Here is a 27,894-nt window from a genome sequence, read left to right as displayed (position 1 = left end):
AACAGGAGGTTCTTTGAGTTCTCAGGTAAATAAAACCCATATAACCCTCCCCTGCAATTCTCCAAAGGTACTGGACAGTATGACCTTCACCATGTGAACATAGCTTGAATTGTCGTGAATGTTTCTCAAAAGGCTCACCATTGATTTGCTTTGTGCAGTCATTAAATGATTTTATGTACATAAAATTTCTTAAAAATAGATCCGTTGAGAAAGGCAGGGTCCATCCATAACAACAATATCCCCTTTTATTTTAAAGTATTTTAAAATGTTTTAATGTATCAACGCAAAAAGCAAAAATATCATTCAAACCAAACAAGTTATTAGAGCACCATCCTTAAGTGCTGTTTTGTCACTTTGCTTATTATTCTCTCAATAGTAATAAAGCAGAAATCACATCACCAAATATGAATGCTAACACATTTCCAGGATAATGTGAACAGGAAACAAATAGAATCTTGAAACATCATCTCAACTACTACTCAGAAAACTGTGAGGAGGGCAAAAAGTCCATAAAGTAAGGCACAAGGGTAGGCAATGAGAAGCTGCTGTCCTTCCATGTTCAAGGCTGAAATGAAGATTTTGGAAGCTGAGAGACTACACCAGCCAATGATGACCAGTGCCAACACAGTTCCAAAGGTGCCCCTATAGCAAAGACAAAAGAGATGATTACCTTATGTCAAGAGGAAAAAGAGATTATTGAATCAGAGCTGCTTCTGAAATGTCCTTGGTACAATATTTATAACTACTTTCTCCATTTGTAAAATGAGGGTGAGGAACTGTATGAACTCAAAGGCCTTGCCCACCTTGAAAATCTGTGAGTCAAATTCCCCATCGGAGGTAAACATTTTGTGTTTTGGTAAAGCTTAAACTAATAGAAATACAAAAATTCACCTGCAGTCACTCTTATCTGTCAACATTCAAATCTGAGTTCCTGAAAACCTTTTATATAAATTATGTTTAGGGTATTCTTTTATAATTACAGATTCCTTTTCCCACACTTTCTTCCCAAATTTATTCCCAGTGTGAGCAGAAAGACAACTGGATTTGCACTCCAGTAGGGTGCCCGGTCACCGCTCCCGGGCCCACTTCTCAGGTTCCTATCTGAGACAGCAAAGCCTGACATAATTCAAGGAGAGAACACATATATGTATGTGGCCTCCCACCTCTTCTCTGAAGATTCTTTTTGTAGGTGTATTGTGGGTCTTTTAGGACATTGGAATGGATTTGTTCAAGTTGGTATCTTCAAAAATAACTGTGGAGGCAATTGGCTCTTTAGGAAGAAATGGGCAAATAAGGCTAAGTCTAGCCACCTTGGGGATAAAAGAGGAGGTGTGGATAGTAAAGAGTGAATTTCTTTCCATATGTGCAAAACAGAATGTGTTATTTAGAAAAATAAGCTATAAGAGCTAGGAAAGATCAGGAGATCTCTAGTCCCCAGCTTTAGATGAGTGAAGTGACACAAGGAAAATTGCATGTAAAATGGGCATTAGGTCAAGATCTCCTAATTCCTACTGGCACATAGCTCCTTTCACCATCGAACAGCAGTCTCACTCGATCCTGGTATTCTGAAGTTGAGAATTTTGTTTACTATTTGTAAGAAAGACAAAAATACTTACGTTTCAAAACTGAACCAAAGAAAAATAAGTGAAAACTACAATGTAGCTTATAATGCCTTAGATTATAAATAAACCAAAAGCATTTAAAATGCTCTCGAATGAATATTATATCCCTTGGTTTAATTAATATTAGGAATAATTTATAGGTTGATCTAATATACAGGTTTATGAACAAAAGTATAAAATTATATATATGATTGATTTGAGTGATATAGTAATATACCCAAAAGAGAAAATTCAGTTTAATAGTCCTCGGGGTCAGAGAGTTTACTCTCCTTTAATATAATTTAAAAGATTTCTAAATCGTCCTTTATAATTCAGAATGAAAATCTAATGAAAAAAGGTCCAGACTTCTGATGATTCTCAAAATCCAAATATTTCAGTTTTATTTTCTTCCCCTAATAATCTGGAGTCAGATGCCCCAAACCTCAACTTTGCTGGAAATAATGTTTTAAACTTAAATTTTTTAAATGGTATATCATTATAGCATTCTTTGGTAAAAGCATTAAACAGAACATAAGTTGCAGGACAAAACTCTGTATTAACTTGTCAACTGTCTAAACCAAACAACTTAATAAATGGGAAAGCTTGCTAAAGAACATGATATACAAAAAGTGGCATTTTTCCATGGATAAAACTCAGTAAGTATACCTGTAACTCACATTGTATTTACACATTCAAGGTGTCCATTTTCTGTTACATTTCTTTCTTTAATGTTGAATACTTGCTGATAAACTGTTTGCTCTAAGCTATTCTCAAGAATGACACTTTAAAAATTAAACCATATTGGAGAGGCTGGGTGGCTCAGTTGGTTAAGCATCCAACTTCGGCTCAGGTCATGCACGGTTCATGGGTTCAAGCTCCACATCAGGCTCTGCACTGATAGCGTGGAGCCTGGAGCCTGCTTTGGATTCTGTGTCTCCCTCTCTCTCTGCCACTCCCCCACTCACACTCTGTCTCTCTCTGTCTCTCTCTCTCTCTCAAAAATAAATCAGCATTAAAAAAATATATATTTTTAATGAGACCATATTGAGGCACCTGGTTGACTCGGTCAGTTGAGCATCTGACTTCAGCTCAGGTCATAATCATGTGGTTCCTGAGTTCGGGCTCTGTGCTGACAGTTCAGAGCCTGGAGCCTCCTTCGGATTCTGTGTCTTCCTCTCTCTTGCCCCTCCCCTGCTTGCACCCCATCTCTCTCTCTCTCTCTCAAAAACAAACATTGACAAAAATTAAAAATAAAACCATATTAAAACAAAGAAACATTTCCAACTCAGTCATTCTCAATAATGTTCTGAAAAAAAAAAACTATATGAGATACCTAAACAAAATTATTAAATGCTCTCCTAAAATGCCTACCTTTGGCATTGGTAAATTCTTCATGTAATATACTATCCAATATAGTGTTAATAACCTAAAATGTGCATCATCCAAGAAAAAAATGCAAATTGTGCCTCCTTTGGATATGGAAGAATGAGCACTGATGGCAAACATTTATTGGGTTCAGGGCATGTAGGGGACAAAGGACTATGTAATTACTTGCTCTCCCCAACCAGTGGTAGTGATGTGCTATCCCCTGGGAAAGTGCCCAAAAGAAAAATACCTACTGGATCCTCATTAATAGTTTTGAATTGCAAATACTATCTGCCCAGGAAGTAAAAAAAGAAAAAAATCTATTGGCTGAACATATATGCTATAAAGTTCTCTAGCATAAATATCCTCATCAGGGTTCCTGGGAATTTTCCACTGCAAGGAGCCCAGCTGAGAAAGAACAGTTGCTTCCTCCCTAGAAGGCAGAGTGCTTGGGAACTGAAGCAATTTGTCAGTGTTCACCAGGCACTCACTCTTCCAAAATCAAACAAGTGAATTTCCCGCAGTTGTTAGAGCACCCCGGACAATAGTTCATATTGAAGAATGTGACAACTTACAAAGTGCCAGTTTCAAAGATAACTTGGTTGAATTTATTATTTAAATCATCCAAATAGGAAGTGCCTGAGCCCAAACTGACCTACTTTCCTGGGTCTGTCTGTAGCCATTAATAGTTTCCTCCATTGCACTACCAAAAAGATCCGAAACAGGTTAACTGTTCCACTGGTGTGGCAAGCTTCACAGATGACTGTGCACGTGGGGGCAGTCAGCACACACAGGCACTTACTGCAGTGAAAAGAAGATAGCGCAGCTGGACAGGATGACCATGGGGAGCAGGCAGTAACCCAGTACACTTGCCACGCAGCCGTAAGACGCCCCTGAAGAGCTCATCAAGTTCAGTAAGGTGTGAATCCCTAGGCAACCTATGGCACTCATGCCATACACATAACCAAACTGAACTTTTCCTGCCTGAAAGGATGGGAAGAAAACCATTAGAACACACAAGGAACATCAGGTGGAAATTGGAATATCAGCAAAGCAGAGAGCATTTTAGAATCAGTCAGTTCAACACCATTCCATGTCATCGGAGACTGGGAGTTCCAGAAGAAAACGGTGGCTGTCATAAGAATTCAGGTCCTGAAAACAAACATCCCTGACTATACTTGGGGAGGCATAAGCATGCCACAGAGAAGATGAAAAATTCCTAGTTGTTTTTTTAAATCATAGATCACCTATTAGAAGTAGCAGACATAAGTAACAATATATTTTCTCCCCCTATTTGTTGAATAATTAAATGAATGAATAAATTAATGAAAAAATCCAATTTAGTCCTGAAGATTTTACAAGGCAAATTATTAATGTCAGCTAATATCTATAGGATTTACTATGTTAGGACCTATTCTAAGCATATCATGTCTAGTAGCTTATTTAATTCTTACAACAACTTTATGAGATAGGTACCATATTACACTCATTTTACACATGAGGAAACTAAGATGCACCAAAGTAATGTAACTTGCCCAAAGTAAAATGATGTTAAGTGGTACAAGTTGGCTTTGAACCTAGGAAGTCTGGCTCTGAAAGTAGATCCTGGACATCTATAGGAGCTCTAACAAGTCTTAAAATAATGGGACTTGCTTAACCGTATTTAACCTAGCATATCCCAAACTTATTTGACCACAGAATCCTTTGTTTTCATAAGGCCTATTACCAGTTTAACTGACCATACTTCATGAGAAGCTGGTTTGTTAAACCAACTGACAATGAATCATAAATTACGTACTGTTAAAGAAAGTCAGTAGTGTTCAGGATACAACACTGATTTTTCTGAGGACTCATAAAAACAGCCATCTCCCACAAGGCACTATGGACTGGGGGCAGAAATATTCCCATTAAACTCACCCAGGGAAAGTCACAGTCTCCTACTGATTCAACAGGGGATATTTTAATGTTGGCTACCTGAGGATGCCAAAACTCCAGGAAAGAAACACATTTAATTTTTATATTTACATTAAGCTGGTTAGAAATTCTAGATAAATATTAAATAGACTGACTCTGGTTTTCGTGGGAATTATGCAAAACAATGAAGGATCTGGTAAGTTCAGAGAGTGAGCTTTTTAGATGTCATGTTTTCTTCTCCACGGCTGTTATCTATAAAGTCTTTATGTCTTACAGAGTAAAAAGGTATTTACTTCATAATTAATTAGTGGACAGTGTTATGACCATATTAATGTTCAAAACTATCTAGCGATTTTGAGTTCTTCTTCCTCAGCACAGTTGGGGAGATTGGTCACTACCAAGTAAGTCCTTTCACAAAATGTCCCTGGGGCTATGCTTGCAGAATTCTCTCTTGCATTAGCTGTAATAAGTTCTTACTGAGGACCTTTTGTGTTTTCGGCTCTTTTGTGAAATAATGCTAATAATGCTAGCAGACATGTTTAAAGAACCCCATCAGTTATGCATTGCTCTATTGGGTGATTTTGCTTCACTTGGAAAATAGTGACAATTTCACATCACTTTCATGTATTAGAGAAAGATTCTACTTAATATTTTGATTGGATGAGATAGCTCTGAGGTAGGGAAAGTTGTATTGGTGAAAGGCATCTTCCCCACATCCAAAGAACAAGAGGTATACCTTCCTGACCCCAAGAAGTTTTATAAATGGTGGGGGGGGGGTGAATAGAAGGTGGATAAAACTAATCGATAGTAAAATTGCCCCTTTGGATATCAATTGCTGACTTCTCTCTTCATCTCTTTTCCTGTTAGTTTATCCAATTTAAGCTGTAATTCCATTTGGCAGGGGCCACTGTCATTTTTTAGATTTGTTTCAAACTCTAAAAAGGGCTTGTAACTGAAATGGAAAATAAATGTTCCCTTTATTTTTAACCTCAAAACTTTTCAGGTCCTCCTTTTCCACCCTCATTACTATATCTTGATTTGAAATACTATTCTTCTGATTATGCTTTTACATTGGTCATGCATGTTCCTTTTCTAGATCATACTCTTAGACCTACCAGAAAAATTAAATGTAGCCATAGATGAGCCACTCATCTTTCTTGTTTGGGGGGTGAAAATAGTTTTGAGAGGAAGAATAAGTAAAACTAAGTTTATAATAACTATTTGAAGCTGTCTTTTTTGGTTTGCCTCCTTCTACATGAAGAAAGTCCACAAAAGATACTGTGTCATGCCTTAGGTCCACATACATTATAAAAGTGATAAGTATGTGACCATGAATGAACAAGTGGAATATTGCTTTGGATTTAGTTTTGCTTTCTCTAGTACAATGCATATACCAGCCCACAAAATTCTCCTTTACATTTTAACACTAAATATCCAGGGCAGGGTTAACTTAGCCTCAAATGGATTCTGAGTGAAATCTGACTTCATTAATATACACTTGGGTAATTTTTTGTTGTTGTTGGTCATTATGGTTCTACATGTATCAGAACCAGTTCTGAAGTAAACACATCTAATGGTAAAATTAAAATGATAATGTCTGCCTAAAAGTTTCAGAAATATGCATTTTCACATATTCTCCCAAAATTTTAGAACTGAATGGAACCTTAAGAAATATTTTATAAACCTTTTTCACCTTCAAAATGAAGAAAGGAAGGCCTGGAAATAGGGAACAAAAGGTTCAAGATCATACCTAGAGGCTAAGTTAGGGGTAGATCCAATTTTCTCACTTCCAGTTGAGTTCTTTGCCTATATTGCTCTGTACTTAAAACAAAACAAAACAAAAAAGAGGATATTTAAATAATTCTAATTAATATTATGCACCCCAAAAAGATCTTAATGGAATTAATGCTTTCCTTTGAGGGATGGTAATGGTAATATTTTCTACAGGAAAACAAACAGCTGTTACATTATAAGTCACTTGAAAAAGAAAATATGGGTTAATATATTAAATGGATTGTTTCTGACTGTTTGATTAATTGATGTAGTCTTACCTAGCGTAGCTAAGATTATCAAATTACTGTGACAAAGATGGAAGGGAAGTTGGAGACTTAATTAAAACTCTAGCTGATCTAGTGTTTGATTTCCAGTACTTTCAGCTGCTGTAGTTCAAAGGAAGAAATAAGATGCTATCAGTAAATACTAGCATATTGGATAAATATGATGTGACCACATCGTCATGTGTCATTCTAGAAATCTAGAAACTAGATTTCTATCAGTATTTTGATTAGTATAAAGTCAATTAATAAATAAAAAGTAAAAATTTATTTAGTTGCAAATATATTTTACATCTACTTTTGAGAACTGTGGCTACAGTGAGGAAAACCAATTATGGAAAGTGGATAGCTGTAAGAGGGAGAAGTGGACTAAATCGTTATTTTAAGGGCTTTCCCCAGAATCTTTAATTTCCTGTATTCTTTCTCCTGCCAAGTTTATCTCTTTGCTCCTTAATGAAACTATATTTTTCAGACTGGCATGACTATCTTTTTCATCCTTTTTTTAACTTATGGTCATTACCTTCTTTGTTTAAAATCATAGGCCTTTTCTCATTTTCTCTTTTTCTTCCCTTTTTTTTTTTTTAAATGAAACAGTTTTCTAAATTATCAGCTAGAATGGCTTCTGAACTTAATTTAGGTGGAAATACGTTTTTCTTTACTTCTCTGGTGACTCAATTTCATCACTCCCAGATTTAAAGAATGAAAGCCGATACATAAGACAAATGGTAAAGTCAGGGGAGAAAAATGCCTTCATAAAAAGCAGAAAACCAAAATAATAAAGAAATATACAGATTGAATAAACAAATTATTGGTTATCATTGCAAGTTAATATATCCATAATAACCTAACCCGAAACAAGGAGACTCATCTCAAACCTCACAGACTATTTGAAATCTAGAGATACACCCCAGCGAAGAAAATTATGAGCAAAGAGAAGGGATCTCTGTGGTGTCACAACAGAAATGTCACAGAAAACAAGAAATAAAATTTGGGCCTGTATTTCCCAAATCCATGTGTTCCTTCAACGTTTTCAGATTGACAATCTTAGTAACAAGAAAGTCATAAGGGATCTCTTGCTTTGTTGAAAATTTGCTCAATGATTTGAGTTTTGAAATTCTGCTTACATTTATATGTTATCTGTTGTAATATTTGAGGGTAGTTTTACTTTGTCACTATGATTCAATTAACTACATCTCTCTCACCAAAAAAAAAAAAAAAAAAAAAAAAAGTAGTGATGAATTAAAGAATTTGCACTTTAAAAAGTAACACATTTTCTTCTGTATTAACAAAGACTTCTTCAAAAACAACATTTGGAAGGGCACACATTAAAATCTGGTGCTTGCTGCTGTCTATTACCAGAAGCAAGGTGGCTCCCAGAGTGACACAAAACAGGATGGGCCCAGTGAGGTCCGTTTCATTCATAATGCTGCCATCTGCTGGCTTCAGTGGGTTTAACACGGTCAAAGTTTTTTGCCATATGTGATTAAAATTAATTCCAAGTTCTGCAAAAAGAAAAAAAAAGAGGTACTATAACATTTTATAAATATGAATAATATTATTTAATTAAATTTAACATATCTGGTTAATTTACTTAGCACTTTAATCTGATCGTTGTATTTTCAAAATCTAAAGTTCTATGTCCTATATAGTCATTCAAAAACAAAAATAACAAAAAGAGATTTTTTTTGTTCCCAATGAGTTAAAAGATATATTTTAGATAAATAATTACACCACAGAAAAAATTTCCCTGCCTTATGCACTAAATATAAGCTTAAAGTCTGAAAATTGCGAAACAGACGTTCTACAGTAAAAAAAAATAAAATGGTAGCTGACAGACCAAAGGTCCTATTCTACTGCCTATTTACATATTTCCTTTTTCCCTATTTTCCCTTGATAATACTTCTGAAATCATATCATGCTTATACCAAACATAGTATAATTTTTCAATTAGCAGCATTATCTAAACTAAAGATATTTAGCCCAGATCTGGGATTTTACTTCCGCCCCGCCTGATGAGAAGAGTAATTCTGTGCTAACTGCCTAAAACTCCACAGAGGAGAAAGTGGAATGACTCCTTCTTGCACCCATATTTTAATACGGTCAGTGCTATTGTGGTTGAGTTTATGTACTCACAGATTAAATTCTTGAGACAAGTTAACCTTTCCCTTTTATGAGTGGTGGTGGTAGAATAAAATATCCAAAATCTGTGGGGCTCAGTGTCCATAAGTCCAAACTCATTTAGAAATATCTATTTTTCCCCAATACCTTGTTTTCAAATAATTCTGACTGCCACCTCACAGACCCTTCTGCTAGATCCTGATTCTCTTACATCATTTTTACTTAAAAAACAAAACAAAATAAATCCACCCAGCCATTCGACATTCGCTGAATACAGAAATAAATATTCACATCACATTAGTTTCTTTTCTCATCACCTCTATAAACTTTAAGATGTATCCTGAGTAGAAAAAAAAAAAACATTAAAAAAGGAGAACATGACTTTACTATTTAAGAACCAATAATCAAGCTGGTTACCCTGCTTGTATCATTATAAATTTAAATAAGAGTAAGGCGGATACCCAGAAAAACTAGAAATAAAATACAGTAAAGAACATGCATTTCAACTAAAAAGAGTTAAATGTGTTTTGTTTTTTTTTTTTTTTATTGAATGCTTTCACTGAATTTTGCTGTGAGCTGTACAAGATATGTACGCATTGGTCTCTCAGACATGTAATGAAGCTAGTACTATTATTTTATTCCTATTTTGTGCATCAGGTAGCTGAGGTTTTGAAATATTAAGTAATTTGTCCAAAGCCACAGAGCTAGTAACAGAAATCTAGGTTTTAACACTGAAGAATCTGACTCAAGATCCCATGCTTTCCTCCCTAAAACAAGCAATCTAATTAAAAACTTGGCAGAGGATCTGAATAGACATTTTTTCCTAAGAGGACATGCATGCAAATGGCCAACAGGTACATGACAAGGTGCTCAATATCACTAACCACCAGGGAAATTCAAATTAAAGCCACAAAAAGGTATCACCTAACACCTATTATCTATTTGATAATAGAATGCTATTATCAGAAAGATTAGAAATAACAAGTGTTTGTGAGGATGTGGGGAAAAGGGAACCCTTCTGCATTGTAGGTGGGAATGTAGATTCATGCAGCCACTGTGGAAAACAGTATGGAGGTTCCTCAAAAATTAAAAAAAAAAAAAAAGAAAATAGGGCTCTGGCGTTTCCACTTCTCCCACTGTGGCTGCTCACCAGGCCAGGCTGGCCACAGGTCTACCTACAACTGGAGGGCACGGGCTCCTGGAGACAGTGGCTACAGCAAGGAGCCCAGTGGATACATCCCCAGGGCAGCAATGCATGGCAGAGAGAGGCTATGACCTGAACACTGAACTGGCCAGTTTAAACAAAGAAAAAAGAAAAAAGAAAAAAAAAAAAAAAAGAACTACTATTTGATCCAGCAATCCCACTTCTGGGTATATATCCAAAGGCAATGGTAACAGTATCTCAAAGAGATCTACGCTCCCATGATCAATGCAACATTTTTCATAATACCCAAGATATGGACACAATCTAAGTGTGTGTCAATGGATGAATGGATAGATCTATCATACATATGATCATACGTGATACATACATACAACGGAATATTCATTTATGAAAAAGAAGGAAACCCTGCCATTTGCAACAACATAGATGGGCCTTGAGGGCATTATGACGAAGACAAATACTGTACAGAATCACTTATATGTGGATTCTAAAATCAAGGAGAAAAGAAGTCAAATGCATAGAAACAGAGTAGAAAAGTGGTTGCTAGGGGCTGAGGGTGGGAAAAATAGGAAGAGACTGGTATAAAGGCAAGTGCACATGCCTGCCCACACACACATACCACATACAAAACAAACAAAAAACAAAAGCAAAAAAAACCCCTTTATTTTTAATAATATAGCTATGTTTCTCAATGTGCATCTCATTTCATAATAGCTGTATTTTTTTTAATTAAGCTCAATTCTCCCATATGAAGGATTCTCTCCCTAAATCATCTGTACATGGCATTCAACTTCCCTTCCTAGGATTTAGTAACTGTCTTTGATCACATATAGGGCATAGTTCAACTTCTTTTACAGCAGCACATAACACCTAACATCTTGCATATCTGACATTCTATACACAGAATACCAGATGGACTTTTAATGACTTCCATGACATAAGAGGGGTCTTGCTCTAACAGGGACCTAGACATTTTCAAAAGGTTGGCCAGACATTGGTCTACACTGGGATAGTAAGGATATTTTTTCACTCATTTGACAGGTTGACAGTTGCTATCCCTAGTTTGAAAAGAATTTGACTGGTTAATGGTGAGTAAATCATGTGCATTTCAACTTCCATGTTGGATCCTTTTTATTATCACACTGTTATTTATATATTTCTTAATGAACATACACTTTGGAGAAGATGAGCTTAAAATGAGGTTAGAATGTCTACTATGATTTTTTAAATTAGCAGATTTTAAAATTTGAGAAATATTATAGTTTAAATTAATTTCATCTAAGCCTTATGTTGTTTTCAAACTATATTTTCAATTAAGACATTTATGTTAGCAATATGTTTTCAGTATTTACAACAAAGTGCCCTTTAATTCAAAATACCTTTTTTTCCTCAAAAAGCATAACAATTATTCCTGAGGAAACTCCGATGAAAAATGCTTTATGAGACATTATTACTGATTTTAGACATTTATTTTATGGCATAATTAACTTCTGCACATGTTGCAACATCGAGTCATTAACCAGTGAATGAACATAAGACCTGCTACATTCTGTCATACCAAAAAAGAGTTTATGTGTTTTCTACCAAAATATAACATTTTGTTTCCCCATAACATTTTGTTTCCAAATTTATTACAATGTATGCAAATGAGATTATAAGTATTTATTAATTGTAGATATCCTAATATAATACCTTGTTATACAGATAAAAGATGAAGCTGTTGTGAAATTTGAATGTAAAGTTTATTGTTTTGCTGTCATCTAGTGGTAGTAAAGTATATGATATATATGCTATAAAAATGAATTAATATCTTTGTTTTCTATGCAAATTGTGGCACTGGCCTTTCAAATATAAACATCAGGCTGTGCTACATATATAAGTACCAAATATCACAGTAATTCTTCTGGTTTGACAGACTTGAATTGACTATTATTCTTCGAGATACATTTGTTAACATATTGATTGTACATTATCAAATTGCAAAAGTTATCATTCTTACATAAAACCACCAAATGAGTCTTTTAGATAACAAAGTATTTAAGGAATAAACAAGCACATTTTCAAATAACATATTTTGTGCAAGGGTTGCTAATTATTATAGCTTCATAATGTGATAGGCTGTTTTGGTGTATGCTCAATAAAAACTAGCGAACACCATTTATCACCTTATCCTAGAAACCCTGCCTACGGTGTTTCCATATCTTTGAGACAGATGAAGCTGAAAGCTTTCAGTCACCCAGCCTGAGGAACATATTGAATCAGAGTCTAGAAATTTCACAGATTCAAAATGCCGAATTATATTAGGTGCAATCTCTTCTAATACCCTAGCAATTCGGTGGGGATAATCACAAAAAGAAAAAAAAAATCTAAGAATTTTCTCTAAGCTGCATAAGGTGGGAGGGGAAATCTAGGGTATTTCCTATTTTAATTTGAGAAGACATAAAGGAAGGATGTATTAGAGTTTAGAATACCACAATAGATACATTTAGACAAGTAGAAAAGATTATTTTCAATGAATGTTACAGGAAAAATTGGTTAATCATTAAAGAAAACATAAGGCTGAATCCTACTTCACATACAAACATAGAATAATTTTTATTGAATCAAAAATTTAGGTGCAAAACAAAAAAGATCATTAAAAAATTTAAGAATATACAAGAGGATATAAACAGTACTCAGAGCTGGAGAAATACATTATAAACAAAAGAGCAATCAGAAAGAAAATTTACCAAGAAAAATATTGTGGACTTGAAAACATAAATATTAAAATTCCAATATGCTTTAATTTCCTATTAGCAAATTAGATGGCAAACACCATCTAGGAAAAAAAAAAATGTTTGCAACACATATTCCAGGCAATCATTAAATACCCTTAACATACAAATATCCCTAGGGGCACCTGGGTGGCTCAGTCAGTTAAGCATCCAACTTCGGTTCAGGTCATGATCCTGCAGTCCGTGAGTTTGAGCCCCGCTTAGGGCTCTGTGCTGACAGCTCAGAGCCTGGAGCCTGCCTTGGATTCTGTGTCTCCCCTGGCACCCCGCCTCTCTCTGCCCCGCCCCCCACTCGCGCTGGGTCTCACTCTGTCTCAAAAGTAAATGTTAAAAAATGTTTTTAAATAATAAAAAAATAAAAATAATAAAAACATGCAAATATCCCTATAAATAAACAAGGAAAAGAAAAATCTTAAGATTCCAATACGAAATCTGACAACATGAAAAACAGGAAGAACAGTCAATAAACATGGAAAAACATGTCTAACATTTCTAGTAACCAAGAACTACAAAGCACTCCTTTTTGTCCATCAAATTAACTAAGACATCTCATGTTCTATGATGATGGTGTAGTAGGTCATCCTTTTTCTAGATCAGTTTGACAATGTAAGTACCTTTTGATCCAGTAATCCCAGTTACGGAACCAATCCAAGGACAACTCTGTAGAGGTCAAAGTTGTTCACTATGGTGTTCAACAAAGCCTTACTTACTATAATGAGCAACCTTTAGGTGAGTTTAAATTATAGTACTTTTATATGACAAAATATTATTAAGCCATTCTAAATCATATTTTGAAGTAATATTCAATGACTTTAAAGAATGCATGTAGAGAAATGCTTTTGATATAAGATAACTTTAAAAAGTACAAAACTTTATGGGGCACTGGGTGGCTCAGCCAGTTAAGTGTCCGACTTTGGCTCAGGTTATAAACTTGCGGTTTGTGAGTTCAAGCCCTGTGTCAGGCTCTGAACCCTTCCCCACTTGAAGCCCTGTGTCTCGCTCTGCCCTTCCCCACTTGTGCTTTCTCTCTCTCTCTCTCTCTCTTAAGAATAAATGAAACATTAAAAAAAATTAAAATGCATATATGTAAATATTTTACGTATGTATGTATATATTTAAGTATATATGCTTAAAGTGAAATGCTATATTTTTGAATATGTATTTATGAATACTCAAAAATGAAAGTTAGATCATACAATGGCTATAAAGTTTTGTACTTTTTTTAATGTTTATTTATTTTTGAGAGAGAGACAGAATGCAAACCGATGAGGGGCAGACAGAGAGGGAGACACAGAATCCGAAGCAGGCTCCAGGTTCTGAGCTGTCAGCACAGAGCCCAATGCCGGGCTTGAACTCACAAGCCGTGAGATCATGACCTCAGCTGAAGTTGGACGCTTTACTGACTGAGCCATCCAGGCGCCCCGTACATAAATGCATTTTATACATACACACACACTCAGAAAAATAGAATAGAGGCTGGAAGAAAATACATCAAATCATTAATGGTAGTTATGTCATAGAGACAAAATTTTAGGTGGTTCTCATAATTTTATTCATGTTTCTGTATTTTTTAAATTTCTATGTTGAATATAGATAACTTTTATAACAACACAACTGATAGTTTTTTTTTAAAGTAGATATGTTGGTGGAATCAAGGAAAATGTGTAATGAGGATAGCTTATAACTTTCATATGTTGATTACTATTTCAGAGGCAAACTAGAATGATGGTTAAACATAACTGATTCCCAAATCTAACTGGCTTCTAAAGAGCCAACAAAACTATTACATAATTTTCTGTACTTTTCTTTTAAAACTTCTTATTTTAATGTTTAATTTTGAGAGAGAGAGACAGAGGCGAGTGGGGTAGGGGCAGAGAGAGAGAGAGAAACAGAATCTAAAGCAGTCTCCAGGTTCTGAGCTGTCAGCATAGAGCCCAACGCAGGGCCTGAACCCATGAACCATGAGACCATGACCTGAGTGGAAGTCGGATGCCCAACTGACTGAGCCACCTATGCGCCTCTATGCTTTTCTAAGTGGTTTAAATCTTTCACCCTTTTTGAATTTTGAAGACAAAGAGGGAATGCTTTAATGCCAAGTGGTTGGCTGTGTTTATACGAGACAAACACTTATCTTTTGATATAAAATATAAATTTTAATCTATCCCTTTTCACTTGACTACATATAAAGGGGTTAGAGCATAATAGTTAACCTATTAATATTTCCCTGTGGTTAAATTTAAATCTACTTGAGTTTTAGTTTTCTAGCCTCTATGCTTCTAGCATATGTTGACTTTCTTCAAGAGCAAAAGCAGCAGATGTAGTGTGGCTGAACCAAAAAAAAAAAAAAAAAAAAATCAATGGTTGGAACATCCCTTGAGATCCCTGAGACCTTCAACTGCAAGGGTCCACTGGTTTCCTGCCACCAACAGTGTTACTTACTGGAATCCTATTCCTCCCCACTTAGCCATACCTAGCTGAGATGAGGGGACTCATATGACCCAGGAAAGAAGAAAAATGGGTTGTATCCATGACAATAAAAGAATATTGAGAAACTACCCCCTTGGCTCCCAGGCATCATAGCAGAAGACACAAGTTAACTGGGCTAGAAAGGGTCATTGCTATAACCACTCTGCTAAAAGACATGTTCACTATTGTCTACACATGGACTATTGTCTACACATGGTAAGGGAGTCTGCACTCTAACACACTGAAGAAACATTTAATAACAGCAGTAACAGTGTGGCAATAGTACAGATCTACTGCCAGTTCACCTCCCCTCCACACACACACGAGACAAACTTTCAACGGTTTAAGCACCTTTGTTTGGCAGACTCTTGTTTAAACATGGGATAATCACGCATAAAACACGGTATACAGCATGCTGACAGTGCATATCATGTGCTGATTATTGCTATTATTCTTCTAGCTGTACACACATTAATAGCATTCCCTTATCTTCTAGCAAAGGAGGCTCTTCATCAAAACTGTCAATGTAAGAAGATTGTGAATAATAATCCGGGTTGGATGCTGGCTGAAAAAATTGTCCCTCGTAACCTGATGACATGAGCATCTCTTGTGGGACAAAGGCAGCCTGGAGTTGCTCACTGGCTTGCTGTCTAGAGAAAGGAGAATACTGATTTATATACATATATATACAGAGAGGGTATCATGACAAATCACTGAAGGAAGCTACAATTTTTCTTCTATGAGTTCTCCTAATTTTTATGAGTACTTACCCATGAAAGACAGAACTTGCTTAAAATTTAACTTTAATAAAAACAAATGAAGTAACTGGTCGTGAGAAGGTTCTAGAAGAAAGATCCCCATACCAACTAATATTTATTGATTATGTACAAGTGCTGGACACTTTCCCTCACATTTTCCCACATAATTAATACTCTGTAAGGTAGAAATTGTAACTTTAATCCCATTTTACAGGTAAAGAAATAGAGGTTCATGGAGACTGAAGGACTTGTCCATGGTCACACAGCAGCACTGCTGGTGTTGGACTACTAAATGAAACTGTCCCAGCATCTCTGCCCATTGATACGATGTTGTTTTTTCACTTTGTTCAGGGGCAATCACCAAACATGACATTTCCTACAAATCTGTGGAAGCAATGGGTAAAATTCGCTATTGTAATGGTATAGTCAATTCATATGAAAAAACAAATGTATAAACTGACTTTCTAGCTCTGGCCATTGCCAGACAATTACTGCCAACTGAATTATCTTTGAATAACTCACTAAAAGGATTCTATGGCTGAGTTAATGTCCTTCTTTCCAAATGTGCAATTTAGTTTTGTTGAAACATCATGTTTCAATACTTCTTTGACCATGCTTTTGTTTTTTATTTCACCATTTGTATGAGAAAGTTGGAAAACAATGCTCTTAGTACATAACTTACTAGAGCTAGAGAAAAGAAGGAAGGGAAAAAGAGTTATATGAGGTTATTTGATCATTTAAAATTGTTTTTACCTGAAGGAAGGAGGAGACACATAAGGAGCTGTCCTTATTAACATGTTTAAGTTTCTTTCATCAGAGCCCCTTAGGTTAAGCTAAAAATACAGCCCAGGATTCTGAACTTTGCAGCTCCCTGATCTCTTTGTGTTAAAATATTTACAGAATGGATTTTGGTACTTTCCTTCCAACATTAATCTTAATATGAAGTCTAAGAATAACATATTTAACTTTCCTTATACGAGTAAGCCTGACAGAGAAAATAACCTTCTCTGGGGGGAAAAAAAAAAAGCTGCCAAAATAAAGACACATGCATTTAATCATTCGTTAACTCAGCTGTAAGCTCCTTAGGGCCAGGACCTCGTGCAATACTTCTCGAATCCCCAACAGCATATGTTGATTACTGTTACTGTTCACTTAGCCATGAGGCATATTCTTAATCTTTTTTTTTTTCTTTTCTCACCAAAATAGATGCACTATCAAAATTACTGGCAAAGGGGTGCCCGGCTGGCTCAGTGGGTTAAGCAGCGACTGATTTTGGCTCAGGTCATTATCTCACGGTTTGTGAGATCTGTGCTGTGTCCACATGGAGCCTGTTTGGGATTCTCTCTCCCTCTCTCTCTGCCCCTCTCCTGCTCACATGTGTGCTCTCTCAAAATAAAGAAACTTTTTTTTAAAGTACTGGTAGAAATGAATTATAATAATCTGAAGGGCATGCTGGTTGATGAAAGCCCCACTTGATCTATACAGTTTTTAATGTAGAATAAAAGGGGAAAATAGAGTGGACTTAATGGACCAGCATCTAACCAAGATTATTTCACTGACAAACTGGCCAGCCTCACTAAAACCCATACCCAGGTGTGATTAACCAGGCTTGAGGAAAGGTAACTTTTACAATCACTCCCTGGAAAGCAATCTCCATGAATGGGGGGAAATTTGGCATAGGTGGCTGGCTACCTTGACCCAATCCCTGCAAAGAGAAAAACATTTTGCCAAAAAAAAAAAAAAAAAAAAAAAAAAAAGAGCCCATTACCAGCTAAATCCCATCCCCTTTTTTTCCCTCCCTCTCTGCTCCTTCATCCAGAAAATTTCTTCATCAGGAGCTTGGCCTCTGTTTTCCTTGGCATAATACTAAAATTTTCCCACCACTTATTTAAGAAAGTATAATTTCAAAATATGTCCTACAAAGGAAACCTCAAAACCTTTTATCTAACAAAAATTACCATGGTCACCTCCTATCACTATCTGATTTAAAATTCTCTCTTTTTATAACTTTGTACATGTTGACTCTGAGATTTAACCCTACATCTCAATAAAATCTAAGCGATACCAATATAGTTGCATTATTAGTTCACAGTTCTACCCAACAAACTCTGTACATAACCCAATTCTCATGCCCTTTTTCTTAAAATTGCTAATTTTATTTAACCATACATCCTTTTTTCTTTTATTATTTTAATTCCATAGTTAACATAGTGTTATATTAATTTCATGTAACCATATAGTGTATCCTACAGTGACTCAACAACTCTATACATTACTCAGTGCTCATCATAAGTGTACTCTTAATCATATATATTGAATGTACACTTAATCCCACATTTTCTAGCATTATCCTTTTACATTAGATGGTGCTAACTCTGATGGCTATGCTAACAAAATTCTCTTATATTTTCAGTGACATCTTTGAAGCCTACAGTATCCTTTCATGAAAGTCATTCAAGGAGAATGGACTGGACAATTTCCTAATTGCTTTATTAAGCCCATAGCACTGAATTATTAACCTATTAAAGGCAATTGCATGAGTTAAATTAGTGTAACCAATAGTTAAGACGGTAAGGGTCTATCCTATCTACAGTCCATATAGCAATGGGAGTTGTGCAGGGTGTATCAACAAAATATTCCTCTTCTCCTTGATTACACAGCATCTTAATTAGCTCTATGAGAAGATGCATATTGAAATTTTGATGATTTCTAACTCAGCACATTATTCCAGATGAAACAAATGTCAACTAAATTAGACCAAGAAAACACTGGACTCCGGCTGGTAGAGTTTAAACATTAACTTTGTTAGCAGGCATCTCTTCTTCCTGTAAAAATAAATACTTAAATAAAAAGTTAAAACAACTGTCAGATGACTGCAAAAAATCCCTTTAGAACCACTGGCAACATTCTAGTCACATGACTCTTCTTTTGCTTCCTGACTGCATGGGATTACATTTCCCTTGCAGAAATAGTCTAATGATAGAATTTATCCCAAACCAAGTAGAGTGGTTAGCAAACATGCCTCTGGAGTAAAATCCTGTGTTCAAGTCCCAGTATCTTTATCTTAGGCAAATTACATCATATCTGTGCCTCAGTTTTCTCATCTGTAAAATGAGCATAATAATAGAACTCATGGTACAAAGTAGTGGTTACCAGAGGGGAGGAGGTTAGGGGATGGGCAAAATAGGTGATGGGGATTCAAACCTACAAACTTCCAGTTATAAAATAAGTAAGTCATGGGAATGACAAGTAAAGCATGGGGGATATACTCATTAACATTGTAAGAACACATGGTAACAGATGGTAACTACACTTATTCTGATGAGCATGGTTTAATGTATAGAATTATCTAATCACTGCATTGTACACCTCAAACTAATATAACATTGTATGCCAATTATACCTCAAAAAGTATGAACCAATTAAGAACCAATTTAAAAAAAAAGTAGTCAATATCAAAGCTGAACAGGGCTCAATGTTCTTCTACCAATATATCCAAGCCATAAAAAAAAAGTGCTGTATAATAGAATAATAATAATGGAACTCATAAGGTTATTGTGAATTAAATTAGCTGAAATAAGTAAAGCACTTAGAATAATGTTGGGCACCCAAAACATGATCAATAAGCATTAGCTAAGTATTTGTATGCTGTTTTCTTCCTGAGGCTTACACTAAAGCATTCTAGACTTCTTCCACACATCCTGGAACAGCTCCTTCTCTATTTGTAAATACTTGTGTCTTTCTCAAAGAACACAACATTAATAGGAGGCCAGGAGGCTTTCTGTGCTGATCACCTTTAGCTTTTCACCATTTTGGCTTCCTTGGAACACCCAAACTGACTTCACCAACACCCCACCAGTCTTGTGTTTTCCTACCAGGAGAATCTCCACTACATGCATGCCAAGACATCTGTCTCTAAGCAATAAAGCAATGGCCACACACGTGGTCTATATAAAAATCCTCTGTATCTTCACCATCTCTTCAGTAATTCCTTTTTCACCACCCATACCTGGGTTTATAAACTTCCAACTAGTCTCCAGAGGTATGATGTCATGTTAAGGCATGGTCTCCAGCTGGGGAAAATATTTTACCTCTGAGGAAACAGGACTTAACATTCACCTCGCAATGCAAAAATAGAAGATCATTGGTAAAATATTCAGTAAGGGGTGCTTGGTTGCTCAGCCAGTTGAACGTCCAACTTCAGCTCAGGACATGGTCTTGTGGTTCATGGGATCAAGCCCCACATCAGGCTCTGTGCTGACAGCTCAGAGCCTGGAGCCTGCTTCAGATTCTGTGTCTTCCTTTCTCTCTACCCCTTCCCTGCTCACATTCTGTTTCTCTCTCTCTCAAAAAAAAAAAAATACATTAAAAAAAAGACTCAGTAATAATTTCTTGTGATTGCAGCAATATGTTTTCTGCATCCTGTTACACAGTCACTAGCTACATATTTTACTAAGTTTCATTTTTCCAAAACTGTAGGTATGGACTTCATTACAACAGTCACCTGAGCTGCTTTCCTTTGTCAGTCTGATCCAGAAGGCATGTAGATGTTGAGCTAACTCCCAGTGCCATATGGAGAGTTAGAGTATAAATCAGGTGGTAAAAAATGTATCAACAGGTAAGTACAATTCATTGAAAGTCTAACTGCACATTTAACTAATATTCAGGTATGGGTATATTTCATAGAGCCAGATGACACAGCATGCTTGCAAAGACCTGAGACAATGAAGGTTTCAGAATTTGTAATACTATCACCTGAAATAGCCTGAGACAACAATATGACAGATCTACAATGAAAATACCCTGCTGGTTTAAAAAACACAAAACAAAACAAAACAAAAAACATCGGTCTGTACTCCCAGAATCATTTTATCTATGTAAGTCTCCAGTTGAGCCAGTAAAATGAGGCATTCTAAATACCCTTGGTAAGAACAGGGGCACCTGGGTGGCTCAGTCGGTTAACTGTCCAACTCTTGGTTTCGGTTCAGGTCATGATCTCATGGCTTCGTGGGTTTGAGCCCCTCATTGGGCTCTCGCTGGCCGTGTGGAGCCAGCTTGGGATTCTCTCTCTGGCCCTCCCCCACTTGCACTGTTTCTGTCTTTCTCAAAATAGATAAATAAACTAACTAAATAAATAAACAAACAAATAATCTCAGTCAGTACAAAATATACAGGATCAGTTGGATGGTGGTGTGGTTTAAGGAATGGGGGCAGGGGAGTCGACTTATATCACATTCCCGGATTCTGGCTGAGCTGTTGGGTGCACAGTGACTTTGTGCCACTGGCAGTACCACTAACTATGTTAGAGATACTAGAGGAAGATCAGGTCTGGGGATTCAGAAAAGCTGAGGTTCAGTCCATCTGTTAAAGCCCTACTAAAACATTCAGAGGGAGTTGTCTAGTTGTCACCTTTTCCACAGAAGTAGCTCTTTCTTGCTCTAAATAATTTGAATAGATTTTCTATTTAAAAAAAAAAAAAAAGAAAGATATAGTGGGAAAATATGTCCTAGATAACTGGTGAGAGGTGATTGGAAATAATGCCTATCTGAATGATTAAATAGTTTAAAATATGTATTTTTTAATGTTTACTTATTTTTGAGAGAGAGAGCATGAGTGTGGAAGGGGCAGAGAGAAGGGGAGACACAGAATCCGAAGCAGGCTCCAGACTCTGAGTTGTCAGCACAGAGCCCGATGTGGGGCTTGAACTCACGAACCTTGAGATCATGACCTGAGCCGAAGTCGGAAATTTAACTGACTGAGCCACCCAGGCGCCCCTGACTGAATAGTTTTTTAAGATGAGAAAACTCCTTGTTCATCCTCAAATAAGAAACTTTGTTTTATTTTATTTATTTATTTTTTTCAACGTTTTTTACTTATTTTTTGGGACAGAGAGAGACAGAGCATGAATGGGGGAGGGGCAGAGAGAGAGGGAGACACAGAATCGGAAACAGGCTCCAGGCTCCGAGCCATCAGCCCAGAGCCTGACGCGGGGCTCGAACTCACGGACCGCGAGATCGTGACCTGGCTGAAGTCGGACGCTTAACCGACTGCGCCACCCAGGCGCCCCAGAAACTTTGTTTCAAATACAAATATCTTTATTGTCTTAGTAAGCATAATCGACCAGCTTTCAGATGAGTATGCCACTGAGCAAGCTTTTTAAAACAAGTTTCCATTAATGGGGGCAGGGGTGAACAGAGACAGAGAGAAGGAAACTAACTGATTATAGCTATCTCCTGGATTCTTGTGTCTTTTGCCAGGATGGTCAGCATCTTTACTGTGACTTGGGGTGTATTTTAATTGAACAATTCACTGTATGAATAAAAGATCAAATCTCTGGAGTTGGATGTACACTAGTAAGTCGCTGACTTGACTCCATATTTTATGTACCTCATAAAACTACCATACCTAATATGCCCTTTCCTAATTCCTGAGACTTGCAGTGTGGACTGGAATTTAAATGTTACTGCAGCCAAACCAAGACTTGGATTTAAATGCTAAGCAACTGAAGCAGGCCAAGGCCATCAACCTAATACAATATAATCTTGAGTTTTCTCATGTGGTTATGTTAATTTCCATCTCTTTGTCATCTTGATTTCTGGGCAATGTTGACATATGTAATCAAATGAAGAAAGAAAATTGGGTGGTGTTGGCGGGAAGAAAGCTGTGGTCCATGAGTCCCTGCATAAGGAGAAAGCTTTGTTTCACTTTTCTCGGGCTTTTTAGTTTAGTCTGAAAATGTAGATTGTAGAGACTACATACATAGAACCCAGGTGTTTTATTCCAACTGGAGAAGAGAAAGGAGAAAATAAACAGAAGGTGACTCATTTCTGTCACCAAAATAGGAGAACACAGCAGAAAAATCCTATCAGATGGCTCTCACTGTGGATTAAGTATTTTGAATTACCATCCTGTAATACCTTAATGTTCAAGCTACTCCCTCTGCCTGATTAACACTTTTCTGACACCAAACACTTTTTCTTGGCCTTCCAAAGTGTAAATCTTAAATTAAATAAAATCAAGTTATTTTTTGTAGATTCTGCAATGATAGAGCCAATTCTATAGTTTTATCCTTTTGTCCTTTTTTTCTTGTAAATAGTTTTTAAATATCCTAATTTGCCTAATGATAATATTCACAGAGAGAGAAAGAGGGAGGGAGTGGTATAGATTGGTTTTCATTTTAAGGAATGCTTATGGTAACCTGACTGAAGCTGGATAACATAGAATAGGGATGTGAATGAGATAAAACTCCAGATACTAAACTTTAACAGTTTTAAAAACATTTTATACCAATACCTTTCCCTATTGCCTTAGAGAAGTGGTTCAGCAGGAGTAGGTAGAAAACAGCACCTATCTGTCTGTCTTCAGGACTGATCATCCAGTGGAAACAATTTCTAAGTTGTTCTGGGCATACCCACTGTCTGTTGTATTTATTTTATCTTTTCCTCCTTCATCTGGATCTTTCATGATACTTATCTGCTTTTAGAAAAATACACTCAAGAATTAATAAACTAAAAATATTTCTTATGAGGTTATATTTGGCCTAAACTTGCTGGAATGAAACAGTGACCACATATCCCAGTTCACCTAAGATGGTCCAGTTTTAATCCCATTGTACCACAATTATTATTAATGGCATGCATTTTACTCTTAAAAATGTCTTGATTTTATAATAAATTGTGTGCCCACCTTAGTTATGGGTCTAATCAATAACCTTGGACTAAAATCCAAACCCTATTTCTTACTAGTTGTGTGACCTTGGAAAAGTTCCTGGATTTCTCTGGGTCCTTGTTTTCTCATAAGTAAAACAGGGGAAAAATAAGTAAAGTGGGGAAAACTAAAAGCACTCATCTCAGGATTGTTTGGAGATCCAATAAGCTAACTCATGTAAGGTTCACAACAGTACCTAACACACAGTAAGAGTTCAATAACTTTTAGATATCTTGAAAGTTGAAAGGTTTGACGCCTCTCACAATTCCCTAATCTAGACTCACAAAAGAACATCCAAAGAAGCAACTGTAAAAACAAAGACAATTAAGATTAAATGACTTTAGACAATAAAGTGTCCATTGATGTGACAAGCTATAGTCACAGAAAAAACTAATATTTATTTTATGGTTCTACCATACAACACAATTTCCTACACATTATCACAACTCTTCATGATAATTCCATGAAATAGGTATTATTAATGCCCTTATTTCTCAGTTTAAGATACTCAGGGAAGTTAAAGTGTTTCCCAATATCACAAAGAACAAAGGCTAGAGCCAAAACTTGAAACAAATTCTTCTTACCCTAAATGCTCTTGCCCTATTTACCTTAGTGAGGGTAAATACTAAATTCTTAGTCTTTTTAATTTTCAACTCAAGTTAAACCGTCAACTCAAATAACTAACACATTCTGAAATATGTGTATTTTAATTCCATTTAAGAGCTTTCACACTGTATTATAATTGCATATTTAATTGCCCTCTCTCCAACATAAATTCCTAAATTTTATGAGGGAAAAGATTATGGACTTTTTTTTTTTTTTATCTTTGGGATTCTTAATTCCTAACACACAACCAGGCACTTGATACATGTTTATTAATTAAATAAAATCTACTTCTTGATCAGTGTCCCAGAAAATATCATGTAAAATGAAAATTGTTTTCTGTTCTGTCCAGGGCCTGTATTCAGGCTCCCTGTTAAGTGATATTTTGAAAATAGGAGACAAACCACCCACCTATAAATGGGCCTGCAGTGAAGTGAATTAATTTCCCTGACCTTTCCTGGCATTTCTTCTCGGGTATTTTACCAAGATATGCTGGAGAGAGCTTTGGCTTCCCCCAAGGAAGCCCTCCCTTGTTAAAATATTATGACTTCTTAAAGTGAAAGCATACTTACTGTCTAGATCCATAAAGATTTCCATAGGCATTAGAATCTTCAGAACTCTGGTCCTGATTATCAATAGTATAATTAGATTGGTAAAAATCAAATTGTCCCAAGTTTGACATCCTGAAAAATAAGAATGTTTTTTACTGGGAATTTTGAGTCTGTAAAATTTCTTTTGAGATATTTAGCAAGGATTAACTGATGATGTTATTATGGCTGATTCCTATTAGAGAGTAATATATTCTTTGGATGGGTTAAATTAAGTATTGGGGAAGGGGGTGGAAATGTATTTAGAAAGTCATTTAAAAATGTGTATCTTCAATTAACTTTTCTGAATTTTTTTTTCCACTCACTAGGACGGTGACTTTGACCAAATTGACTTTGATGTGAAAGAACTAGCATTTTTCATCAAATTCTTCATTCTTGGCAATTTAAAAGAAAAAGTTTCAAAATTGGTATACATCTAGATTTTCTCTTAAACAATGTTAGTTCCTCACTTTAAATGCATGCAACCATGTTGTAAAGCCAGAAAACAAATGACTGATAATTCTATTTGAGTTTCATTTTCCTTAGAGTTTTGAAGTGTGTTAATAGCCTTCCCAACCCAGCTGCCAAACAAACAAACAAACAAACAACAAAACACCCAAATCCTACAAACCAGTTTCCTAGTTCTGCTTTCCAATTCCCTAAATGTATTTGGAACATTTTTCTTTTTCTTCTGCCTTTCCTGCTACTCCTAGGCTTCTGGCTGAGCAAAAGGGAGAAAGGCTCAGTTCTGCTAAGGGAGGAGTCTGTCTTTCTATACACACTTTCTATATAGTTTCCACTCACTTAGGGAGCAAAGTAGAGTGTGTGATCTTGATTTAGACCGAATGGCTAGAAATACCAGAGGGAGGAAGAAAGACTTGAAAGGAGAAAAAGGTGGGGAAGAAAGCAATAGCAAAGTAATAGTGGCTCTTTGGATAAAAACTACAGAATGAAGAATCTTTTCCAGTGGACAGATAGGGTTATTCAACTCAACATTTTAATCTTTATTTTTCTTTGAAAAACATTTTATTTCAAGGAGTGAATTTAAATATCATGAGGAGCAATCCACACAATATAATAACTTATAGAATACTGCTATTAATAAGTTTTGAATGAAATTGTATAAACAGCCTTAGCTCTAAAGGGCTTCATTACTCACAAATATTGAAGTAATTGTCAAATACATCAAATTGTTTTCAGTTTGGTAGAAATACAGAAAGCTTTTCTAAAATTAGATGTAACAATTCATACATCTGACTTCATATATCAAAATTTTTCATTAGTAATGTGTATAAAAGTAGCTATGAATTATGTAAACCAAAATCGAGACTAGAAGAATATTAAATCTTTTAACAACTTATAATTTAAAGGTCTTAAAATTTAATAGCATAACTTTCTCAGTCCATGAAAACAAGTTATTATGCAGCATAGAGAGTAATTTCATAGGAGAATACACGAAGGTTTCCTAACATGCAACACTTTATGTAACATGACTATTGGTATTGGAGTCCTTATGTAACTCAGCTTCGTGTTTTGTTTAAATGCCAAGTTTTTCAGAAGGATTAGACACATACCTTTGAATTGTTTATGTCAAGAGGTCTTCCAGGCAACGTAGTTTCACTTGAGAAATTTGTAACAAATCAGTTGGTGAAATGATGACCCTCTGGCTCTCTATAGGTTTCTAAATTTGTACGCTGACACTATGAGCAGGAGGTAGAGCCAAAAAAAAAAAAAAAAAAAAAAAAAAAAAAAAAAAGCCTGCCAAGGCCAAACACAGTATCCAGTATCTTATAGAACTCGTTAAAGTTTACAAACACAGTGAATGGTATAGGGACATACAATTTGATAAAGTGAAAAGGTAGATTCAATTTTCCTGTGTACATGTGCCATCAAACTCTGATTTAAGATCATTAATTTGAGGCAAACAAAAGGCTGTAATAATCCTCCTGCTTCATGGCCTATATAACACGTTTAACCTAGTCACGATTTCCTAATGATAAGCAGTAAAAATCAATACATGCTACATACCTTAACTAGCAATCTTAGCAACAATCAGAAAATGGGGTGTTGTCAATTTTATCCACATCTGAACCAATTTATATAAGCAACATTTAGGAAAGCTCCCTGTAATCTGATTTCTTCCCTCTCTCTTACTTCTCCAGCAGAGCCCATCATGGATATACTAATGTGATCCAGTAGTGCTTATTTGCAGGGCATGTTCTGAGCCAATCCTGACCATTTCTGAGCCAATCCTGACCATTTCTGAGCCAATCCTGACCACCGGAAAGCATCAGACCCATTTCCATCCCGAGAAGCTACCTGAGTTGGTTCCCTCTATATCTGCAGGTCATATCCAGGAACCTTCTCCCTAGTTCTGACCCAGGTAACCTGGCTAACACTCCCCAATTCTATCTGGACCTGGTGGTTTTGTTTCTAATATCAACTTCATGGCTGGAGGTCAAGTTCGTTTACGATCTGCTTCATGCTGATTTCTCTTTTTAGGACTGAGACTTCACATGTATCCAGACCTCAGTAACTGAAATCTGGTGTTCAAGGGTAAATATATTTGGCAGTTAGAAATTTTCAACTAGGGCCAAAGGCAAGAATGGTAAATTAAATAATTTTTCCCCACACTATTTTAAAACATTTGGAGTTTGAATTTCTCTGATCAGAGCTGCCCTTTACTAGGTCTCTACTTAGGTAACCGTAGCTCACACATTTATTGAGGATCTACTCATTAATGCCAGACTGTGTTCCAGATGTCATACAGAAGTGGACAGAC

The 27,894-nt window shown here is 36.0% G+C and overlaps 1 protein-coding gene across 1 annotated transcript; it reads right to left on the bottom strand.

Annotated features, from left to right (window-relative positions):
* Positions 1–219: 219 nt before the first annotated feature.
* Positions 220–26,808, bottom strand: YIPF7 (Yip1 domain family member 7). Its single transcript, XM_058722714.1, has 6 exons — positions 26,687–26,808; positions 25,098–25,208; positions 15,949–16,107; positions 8,291–8,438; positions 3,769–3,950; positions 220–642 (listed from the first exon to the last, which is right to left on the bottom strand). Exons 2-6 carry the CDS (start codon positions 25,205–25,207, stop codon positions 480–482), a joined length of 762 nt encoding a protein of 253 aa, XP_058578697.1. The 5' UTR covers position 25,208; positions 26,687–26,808; the 3' UTR covers positions 220–479.
* Positions 26,809–27,894: the final 1,086 nt, after the last annotated feature.

The sequence above is a fragment of the Neofelis nebulosa genome, chromosome 3, assembly GCF_028018385.1.
Source record: "Neofelis nebulosa isolate mNeoNeb1 chromosome 3, mNeoNeb1.pri, whole genome shotgun sequence".
Taxonomy (NCBI): Eukaryota; Metazoa; Chordata; class Mammalia; order Carnivora; family Felidae; genus Neofelis; species Neofelis nebulosa.
Note: the sequence above shows the minus strand (reverse complement) of the source record. Positions and strands in the feature narration are given on the sequence as shown.